We start from the raw sequence: 10517 nt of genomic DNA on the forward strand, positions 1-10517 counted from the left end.
ATGTAAGTCATTGTCTTTCTATTTATTACAATTTACAAGTTTTGTTGGTTGTTTTTTATTTATTTCTATCTACTTTCTCTGGCTGTAGTAACCTTTTTGTCAGAGAAAGTAGGCTATGATGAGAAAGAAATCTTCTTTGTCCACAAAATTGTTTACAAGATGTTACTATGCCACTTCCATTTCACTACCCTATCACCTTGAACATATTTTTCATTAAAAAAAAAATCCCTAAATTTTTTGCTGAACTGTTTCATTACAATTGAATTAGGGAGGAAGTACCAGGAAATTCAATGCAATCAGCCACAAACATCTCATTTTTTGTGTTTGTTCCATCAATCACAACTTGCCCAGAATAAATTTTTTTCTACTATAAAATAGTTAAAGTTTAAAATGGAAACAATTTAAACATGTGGCAAGTTGCAATTGGTGGAGTATAAAGTGGAATACAACCACATATATATCGATCATTTGAGTTTAGGACTTTTTAAAGTTATGTTATTGCACCAAATACTTATGAAAGCTCCATTTATTTTGGCAACAAGTTAATGCAAATCAACGACCATAATCCTTGCTTTGTTGAGTATATCAGCTTCAATCAATTGCTCCATATTTACACTCAACAACAACAACAACAACAACAACAAACAACAACAACAACAATACAGCCTAAGTCCCAAAATTTGAGGTTTGCTATGGATACTCGATAGATTAGATTGGGTTGGCCACATGAATCTCAATTCTATATTATTTGAAGTCATGTTCTTTGTTTCTCCCATATTTGCAATCACTAGTGGTTTTTCACTCTTCGGTATCTCACTCATGGTAGGTGGCTAATCAAGTATTCGCAAGTAGTGTCGTTTCTACCAAAGGTGAGTGTGCTTTTTGTTTTTTTGTTTTCGTTTTTTTTAGGCTCATATACCCAATGCAATTGTCGCCCTTGTTGTTTTTCTTTGTATTTCTTTTGATTGAATTATGTTTCTGTGTTTGATGTAATACGACCAAGACATGTTAGAACTTAGAATACAATAGGCTATATCATTAATAAAGTAGACCACGGTTTTGTAGAATATCAAGGTTTTATAATACTACCAGTCACAAATACGTGAGATGCACGGAAGGTTAGCCATTACAAAAATACAAAATGATTTACATATTGTTTCCAGCATAATCCTCCCAAACGTGTAATTTTCTAAGTAGTTCACTGAAGATAATGTCCAATTCAAAAACAAAAACAAAAAAATATATATACATAAGAGATTGCTACTACTAACAAGGTAAACCTGTTTTTTCCTTCAATCTTCTGCTTGCAAATACTTGAATTAATTGCTTACAAATAAAGAAAATATATACTGAGATCATGGACCTTATCCTCTCACCCTAAAGTTTCTTACCTAGAAATCTCACAAAAATAGACAGAATGTAAGGAAAACTCAAAATTTATAAAGCAGAAAATGAACTATATCAATGGATATGTTAACAAAGTATCGCATTAGACGTGGCACCATTGGCACTTCAATATTAGTAGCCTTGTCGTATGGCTTCACGTTGTCCCAAGTCCCAAGCTCAAGAAGTTCATCGTTGTGTTGTTCAATCAAATTAGCAAACTGCGAAAGTGCCATTTGTCTTTCCTGGATATTTATTAGAATTAAAAATAATTAAAAAAAAAAAAAAAAAAAAAAAAAAAACCACTCTTAAAATTTGTACAGTAACATTTTCTTTCTACATCAAATTAAAGTGACAAATAAGAAGCACAGTAAGAAATAGTTACATAAGTGGTCATCTTTGGCCATGGTCCTTCATCAAATGCCTTGGAAGCAACAGCAAATTCTTTATTTATATCTTTGGCATCACTTTCAATAACATTTTGCTAGGTACCTTCAACAACATGAGCATCACATCCCCTGCCCTGGGATCCAATGTCGGAAAAGTTTTACCTGAGGCCAAAAGTAGCCATAGCATAACTTTCAAGTTTCAATATACATTAGAATAACAAAAAGAGATACCAAATCACCTAAAAAGTGTAGGTAAAAAATATAGTGATGCTTGAATGGTTTATTTTTTGTTTTAATTAATAAAATATATATGGAAATTAGTTTTGAATCACAGGTTTACCTTTCACCTATCCTTATGGAAGAAGGAAGTACCATTTCAGTAAGAATTCATTGCCGTTACCAATAAGCTCATGAATTCTGGAAAGTCTTACCTGATGCTGCATTGACAAACTACCCAACAATCAAAGCTGTGTATAATTTACTTAGATTAATTAGGTCCTCAACAGTAGCAGCAATGCTATATCAATATATTCCTCTGCTCAACTTAATTAGAAGGATTCTTGATTTACTTTGAAATCAAGATTTCTTCTCTCTGTTTCATCGAAAAATTTCATATGACACCACTAAATTTCTATGGAATATATCAAAAATCTAGTAAGTTCATGCATGCTATTATGGAACAATATGGTTAATGAAATTTTAGAATTAATTATAATGCAAATTTTCTTACCCATTGATCTTTGCAGTACATGGGTTCTTAAATATATAACTTCATATGCCTACATCTTCAAAGACTTGAACATGTAGGCATGATAGAAACTCTGCTCAACCTAACTGATTAATGTCAAAACTTTTTAGACTTTGTTTAAGATGATGACATAAATAAGAATTCAAAAATTAGAGGTTGGTCTTACTTTCAAGGGACCTCAAAGTGATAGTGAAAGTAGTATTCACAAATCAAAGGCAAGCAGAAACTTACCTATCCTTTTAACAACCTCTACCCCTACCTGATGACACACGTCACACACAGGTTATACCTAGCTACCATGATAACACATAAAATATGCACACAAACTTATATGTTTTTGCACAGATATAACTTCAATACCCCCATGTTTTTTTCTTTTTAAAGATCAATTTAGGTCCATTTCGGTCCAATTCAGTCCATTCAGTCTATTTCGGTTTATTCAATTCACTTCAGTCTAATTCAGTCCATTCAGTCCAATTCGGTCCATTTCACAATTTTCATTTTCTTGAAGGGCCAAACAAATAATTGAATCAATCATGAAGAAAGTCATTATTATACGCTTATTACGGACAAAAAACAATCACTTCAAACTTTAGGGACAAAAAGTGTTTTAAGTGCTAAAGTTTAGGTACCATCAGTATATTTTTGTCTTTAATTAATTTTAGCTCGTTGCATGTAGAAAACACAGTTGAATGATCTTATCCAAGCCTCCAAGCCCTTGTGCGAAGAAAGTGGATTACATCTCTTCATAATACCTTATCCCAAAATAAAGTATATAAATACAAGAGCCAATGTGAGGTTCAAGCCCAATAACAAATGAATTTATCGTCTGGATCTGAAGTTAAATTTGGAAAAACAAAAATACAAGTACATATATGCATGGCAAGGAAATGGAAAAATTAAAAGAAGTATAGCAACTAACAAAACCTGTGACAGAAAGAAAGACAATGACTTACCGGTCCAAGACCACCTTCATTAGAATCATTGCAATTAATGTTACTGTGAGCCATACATGCTTTATCTTTGAATCCGCTTGGAGTGTGGTACATCATTATAGCAACCTTCATCACTAGGTCTAGCCTCATCATATTCATCACGGCTTCACTTAAGTTTGCTATCTTCTCTTACCACTGTTGAATTGTCAAGATCATATTCATGAGTAAAACCAACACCCTCATAATGAAGGATGCAGCTACTGTTGCAGCTTTGACCCATCATTTCTCCGATATCTTCAATGTCTTGCTTGTATACCATACGAAACCCACATTTCTTAACCTCAAAGCAAGGGTTGTGAGACTTTGGAATTCTAACCCCCGTTTGAATCAATTCATTTTCATCAGTTTGACTCAATACTGCTCTCACATTCTCATAAAAACAATGAGAGGGAAAATAGAGCATCCAAAGGTGAAGTGAGTCAATATGACCAAAAGTATTTACAAAATAAGCCGACTCTCTTGCACCTTCATGTTTATTGACTTCAATATAACAATCAAAACAACAAAGACTGTTTGGATGAAGATCGTGGAATGACAAAACAGAGCACACAGCCATTCCCATCCACTCCTTTGAATGAGTAACCTGTGCATTCACTATATTCCCCACACTTTGATGGTTAAACCATTTTGAAACTTCACTTCCAGGAATAAGAAGTCTACAGGCAGCCCGAGGTCTTTTATTTTTAGGTGCACTGTAGAGTCCCTGAAACATACAAGCTTTTGATGTTTAGAATTTAGCAAGTTACACCTAATTTAACTTTAAGGCCTAAATTTTATACTTGTTTCTAATTAAATACAATATTTTTAATATGGGTAAATTACACCACCTTCCCTTGAAGTTTTACCAAATCACACTTCACCTTTTGAGGTTTGAATCTTTGTATAAATATTTAAATATAACTTTTTTAGGTTTTTACAAATGGAATTGAGAGGACTTGGATTTAATTTTTGCATTTATGCAATCAAATGGGAGAATGTCATTTTAATAACCTCAAAGGAGAATGATATAATTTACCCTTTTAGTTTTGTCAATTAAAGTCCAAATGTATGAACTCAGTTCAATATAAGTCTTGTCCATATCTCATTATTAATTTTTGTTATTTTGGACAACAACAACGCAGATAAAAGTAGGAAATCATTTTTTAAACTTTGTATTTCACCCATGGTTTGTTGATAAATCAATTTGGCATTCATTGAATTGAAAAAATAGAGAACGAAAGCTTTGCTTGTAGTAAGAAAGTGATTCCCACAAAATCAAAATTGATTACCTAGATAAAATAAATAAATTTCAACAATTTCCCCTTTCTCCTATTCTGCATTATTGCCTAGATTAAGGTATATGAATAACAGATATGGAAATATGCAACAAATTGAAACAGTTTCATATATTCAGGACTTTATTTGATAAAATTAAAACCTAGTACGTAATATGAAACAAACAATGTATAATCTCTTAGCCTTTTATATAATTTCCCCTTTATAATATATATATATAGAGAGAGAGAGAGAGAGACCTGAGCATCTGCTGAGAGCATTCTAAAGAACACGTTGCTTCGGTGTTGAATGTCAGCCAATTTGAAGCAATTGGAGAGAATTAGAGATGGCGGGTATAGTTTGTCTTGTGTTGATCTATTTGGTAATGTTTCCAATGAGGTACAATTTTCTGCAACAACAACTGAAGTGCTTGATGGAAGTTGTGGCAATGAACGAAGCCTCGTGCAATGCGTCAAAAAAATATTCTTCAACTTAGATAGTTGAATGATGCTTTCAGGAAGACAATCAAAATTATTTCCACTTAGATTTAAATCTTCTAAAGAGTATAAACAGCCACAATCATTAGGGATTGTCTGAAGATTGCAATCACTTATATCCAATCTTGTTAAAAAACGCAAACATGACAGGGAAGGCAATAACATGCTCACAGGATTTGGGGCTCTTCTTGGCATTAAATTAAAAGAGAAAAGCTTGTTCCAGAGTTTAGGTAATGACGCTTTGCATCCTTGAAGAGATAGTACCTTAAGATTTTTCAAAAGAATGATAGAGAAAGGCGGCTCTCTAAAAGTAATCCCACTCACATTAAGCTCTTCTAGACTTTCGACATTCAATAGGCTCTGTGGCAAATTGTCAAGTTTCAAGCATCCAGCCACATTGATATCTTTAAGCGACTTGAAGCTACAAATTATGGTAGGAAGACATACAAGATTTTTACAATCTCTTAAATGCAATGAAGCAAGGTTAGTCAAATGTTCAATTGAAGAGGGAAGTTTCATAATAGTAGTGCCATCTAAGTGAAGTCTTGTTAAGCGTTCCATATTTCTAGCAAATTTTGGAATTCTCTTGATTTTTGAACAATCAGAAAGAATAAGATTCTCAAGACACTCCATTTCAAACTTGCTTGGAAGATTGTTAAGGTTTTTGCAGCCTTCAAGATTAAGAAGAGTAAGCTTTTTATGAGCCATAATAGATGGGTGAACCTCTCGTAAATTTATACAACCTTTAGCAACCAATTTCTCTAGATTGGGTACTCCAGTGAAGTCAGGGGTTGCAATAAGGTTTAAAGAATCATTCAATTTGATGTACTTCAACTTGTCAAAATGCTGTTAAAATCCAAATACAATAAATTAGAAATAGTATATTAGGTTTTACAGAAATGGGAATTTATTGATTACACACACGTGCGCGCACACACACACACATATATATGTAAAGAGTATCTAAATAACAATTGTACCTTTATTCCTTTCCAAAGTCTTTCAATTTTGCTATGGCACATGTGAAGTTCAACAAGTTCATTTGGCTGAAAACTTGATGGCAAAGATTTTGAAGGATATAAACTCCAATCAAGAAATCTTAAGCTATTAGAAAGATGTTTGGGGCCATGTAGTAGGTGAACATCATGAATTATAAGCAATTTGAGATTAGACATCTTTGAAAAGACTTCAAGGTTCCAATGTGCTTTTTTGAATTCACCAAATTTAGGCAACCAAGGAAGCTCTAGGACTAGGCCTTGAATTACTTCTGATCCCTGATAATCAAGAAAAGGGGATGGGTGAGTTCCAAGATATATGATAACAGAGCTGTTCAAGCTCTAACTTTGTTAAATAATATGATAAGCTATATGCTTAAATTCAATAAATGATCTATTACCGTATTTGTCATCAACACATGGTGAATGTCCTTATATAGCCACAATTTGCTATGCTTTCCAGGCTCTTGAGGACAATCTTGACGAACTATATCTTGACCCATTTTTTGTAGTAGTTCATGCATCCAAAGCTTATTTTCATATTCTTTTAAGAGTGACTTTTCAATGAGAACCCTTAATCCAATGCAAGGATATAGGCCAAGACAATCTAGTATTTTTACCACATAGTTTTTATCCTTCATATTAAAGAAACATGCAATATGTAGAAATATTTCCTTCTCTGTTTCTTGAAGTCCATCAAAACTTGTTTGAAGTACTTTGATAATTTTTCTTTCAGGAAATTCTTTGAGTCTATCTAATGCACTATCCCACTCCTCCTTACTTCTATTGAATAAAAAAGAGCCCAAAACTCCAATTGCTAGAGGAAGACCATTAGCATAATTTACAAATTGTTTAGACAACTTTAGATAATCCTCAATAGGATGACTGTTGTTAAAAGCTTTCAAACTAAAAAGATAAAGAGCATCATCATCATTCAATCCTTTAACCTCATATATTCCATTTACATTATGTCTTATCAACAAATGCTTATCTTGTGTTGTGATGATAACTCTACTACCTGAACCAAACCAATTATGCTCTCCGGCTAACTTTTCTAATTGGTCAAATTGATTTACATCATCAAGAACAAGAAGAATCCTTTTATGATACAACCTATTCTTGATCATAAGAACTCCATCATCAACATCCCGTATATTGATACTTCTCTCCATCAAAATTTCGCAAATAAGTTTTTGTTGTGAAGGAAGTAAACCATATTTTTCAGATACTTCCCTAATATTAGTGATAAAACTACCACCTTCAAATTCATTAAAAACCATATGATAAACAACTCTAGCAAGAGTTGTCTTACCAATCCCCCCCATCCCCCAAACACCTATAATGCGAACATCGTTCGATCCTATAGCTAAAAGTGACATCAATTCCTCCACTCTAGAATCTGTTCCTACTAAATCTTTGGTATCTCTTGGGAATGCATAACTTAATTTTTGCAATATCACTTCCACAATATCTTGGATAAATTCTGACTCAGGCCTGCAAAAAAGAGAGACAATCAACAAATGTGATTGCATCATCCCTAACACCCCCCACCCTGTGTGTGTATATATATAGTGTTAAGTTTTGTTATGAATTTCCCTCAAATTCTAGCAAATCCCGCACAAAGAAGTAGAGAACTAGATAAATGCAAAACTTCCTACACGAGTGTAGTAAGTAGTAACTAGTAATTCCATATTACTCGAAACTGAGTAATGATTTACTGTTGTAGACGTACATTCAATTCTACAATTTTGATGGCTAATAGCTTTGGTTCAAAAAAGGACTCAAGCTTGTAGTGGCCTTCCCATATGGGGAATAATAAGTTGAAAGACGTTCACTTTCAAATATACACATAGTACATATAGTATGATTGTGTTTGGACTTTGGAAACTGAAAGACACATGGTAGTTTTTGGGAAAAATAATTAAAAAGCATTGTGTGAGTTTTTTTTTTTGGTTGAGATAATATAGACAAAAGACACAGAGGATGGGAAAAAGTAAACTCTAAGTACAATACTTAAAGTTTGCAAATGTCATTTGTAATAGTAAATGATGTGATTGTAATTTTGTATTGTTGATAATTGATTTTAGATAATGTTATTTAAAGATGTTAACCTGAAACAAGGGGCCAGTTTAATTTTGACTCCAAGTTCAAGGGGATCTTTATGTATTTTTCTCTTCAATATATTCAATGAAATAATATTACTTATTGAAATTACCTATCTTGTAAAGTCCATCCAGAAAGATTGGCCACTTCTCTCAAAGTAGCTCTCCACTTGTGAACCTTCTTCATGTTCTCTTTGAAACTTTTTTCATGTTCAACAAATGCTTGTGCATAAATTTTTGTCTGTTTGCGTACATCAGATGGATCCACATCATAAAAAATGGGTAGAATTATAAGCCCCATCTTTTCTTTGCATTCCACAATCTTTACAAGTTCATCCAAACACCATGTTGATGATACATAGTTTTTTGAGAGAATGACAATAGCAAACATTGATTCTTCTATTGCTTTTGAAAGCTCAAGTGAAATGAGTTTTCCTCTCTCAAGTTTTTCATCGTCCTTGAATGTGAAAATGCCCTTTTGTTTCAAAGCAGCATATAAATGGTCTGTAAAACTCTTACGAGTATCTTCACCTTTGAAACTTAAAAAGACATGGTATTTCCACTGATGGCTAGAAGAGAAAGATGTATCCATGACAACCAATCTAAGTTAAAAAGTAAATCTGGAATCACAATATAGAATTATAGATAAGAAATGGTATGTACGCATGAAAAAAAAAATCATTCAATTAGATGTTGAGGAAAGAAAGCAAAACAATTTAGTAATAAAATTGAAACTAAGGGGGAGAGAGATAGCAAAAAAGGATGTGCATGACAAATCAAAACTTACAGATTTTGGAGAAGGATGCTCGTTACAAGTCAGAGCTTATACAAATTTTGGAGAATTGCAGTAGTGTCAGTAAAGAACCGTGCAATTGATGGTTAAATAGGAAGAACAAGGCTTGGCTCCAGTACTATTGTGCATTGGATTTAACATGATGTGAACACATGACATATTTTAGACATGTATCCACATTGTATTGGGACTAATATGCTAGAGTAATACACCCAAATCATATTCAATTAGGAATGTGTGACACAACTGTAGTTAAATTGACACTTACTTTTCTTGTAAGTATTAGGTGAAAAGTATAATGACACTTGTAATTTACAAATAATAAGAAAATAAAATAAAGGAATATGTTAACGGCATTCACTTGCGGGTCCTATTGTATTTGTATTAAGAAGTAGCTAAAAATAAAAAATAAATTATCTTTTAACTAATGGCCCTTGTTCCCCCCCCCCCCCCCAAAAGTTGATCTTTTGCAATAAAAAGCTCTACCTTAACCAATATACTCATTAACGGAACTCTAAACATGCGTTTGGTTAGAGAGAAAAAGGAGAAAAGAAAATGAAGTGTTTTACACTGTTTGGTTAGGAAGGAAGAGTGGGTTGGTGATTTTCCACCCGAGCCCACAAATCCCAATCTCTCCAAACTAGGGTGATTTTCGGGGAGAAAACTTGGGCTAGAGATACATTGATGACTTTACCCCTCTATAATTTGAGTCGATGCTGAGTCCGTCATTTTTTTGTTTCGTCATCTACAATTGCAATTTGATTTTCATGGTGGTTTGGGCAAATTTTAATAATTATATACGGTAAAGAATCATTAAAAGCACAAAAGAAAAATGATAAATTTGACCTAATATATATTTCTAAGAACTACAAAGCATTTTTTATTTCTTAACATATATATTTTTAATTTTTTAGATAGGTTGAAACTATCTCCAAATATATATATATATATATATTTCTTAACATACTTATGAAAGAAAAGAACAATGTTTCATAATTAAAGCTAAAATTTCTAATACTATAATTTTTAAAAATTAAAAAAAATATATGTATATATATATATACACACTATATTTAACTATAAATTAAAAGTATTAATTAAAAGGAAAATTTTAAATCTTGTGTTATATATATAAGATATTTATATAAGCTTAGAGCAGTCTTCATAGACCAAAATAAAAGAAAGTAAAAAACAAAAACAAAAAAAGTTGTGGGCAAATGAAAAATCAAAACGGCAATCCGTTAATATCTCTTCTACCCCACGGTCCTCACCTACTTCCACATCCTCTATTCTTCTTACCCGTTAATCCGTTTGTCTTATCTCTCACTTTCTCTCTCTCTTGCATAAAAGTAAATATCATT

General features: G+C 32.6%; 1 protein-coding gene across 1 annotated transcript; it reads right to left on the bottom strand.

The window, feature by feature from the left end:
- Positions 1-1430: 1430 nt before the first annotated feature.
- On the bottom strand, positions 1431-8955 carry LOC126700629 (disease resistance protein Roq1-like). The gene is made up of 9 exons (XM_050398845.1): positions 8477-8955; positions 6663-7755; positions 6247-6540; positions 5531-6112; positions 3981-4218; positions 3649-3872; positions 2752-2779; positions 1876-1934; positions 1431-1628 (listed from the first exon to the last, which is right to left on the bottom strand). The coding sequence occupies exons 1-9, from the start codon at positions 8953-8955 to the stop codon at positions 1431-1433; spliced, it is 3195 nt and encodes a 1064-aa protein (XP_050254802.1).
- Positions 8956-10517: the final 1562 nt, after the last annotated feature.

Source organism: Quercus robur, chromosome 9 (assembly GCF_932294415.1).
Source record: "Quercus robur chromosome 9, dhQueRobu3.1, whole genome shotgun sequence".
Taxonomy (NCBI): Eukaryota; Viridiplantae; Streptophyta; class Magnoliopsida; order Fagales; family Fagaceae; genus Quercus; species Quercus robur.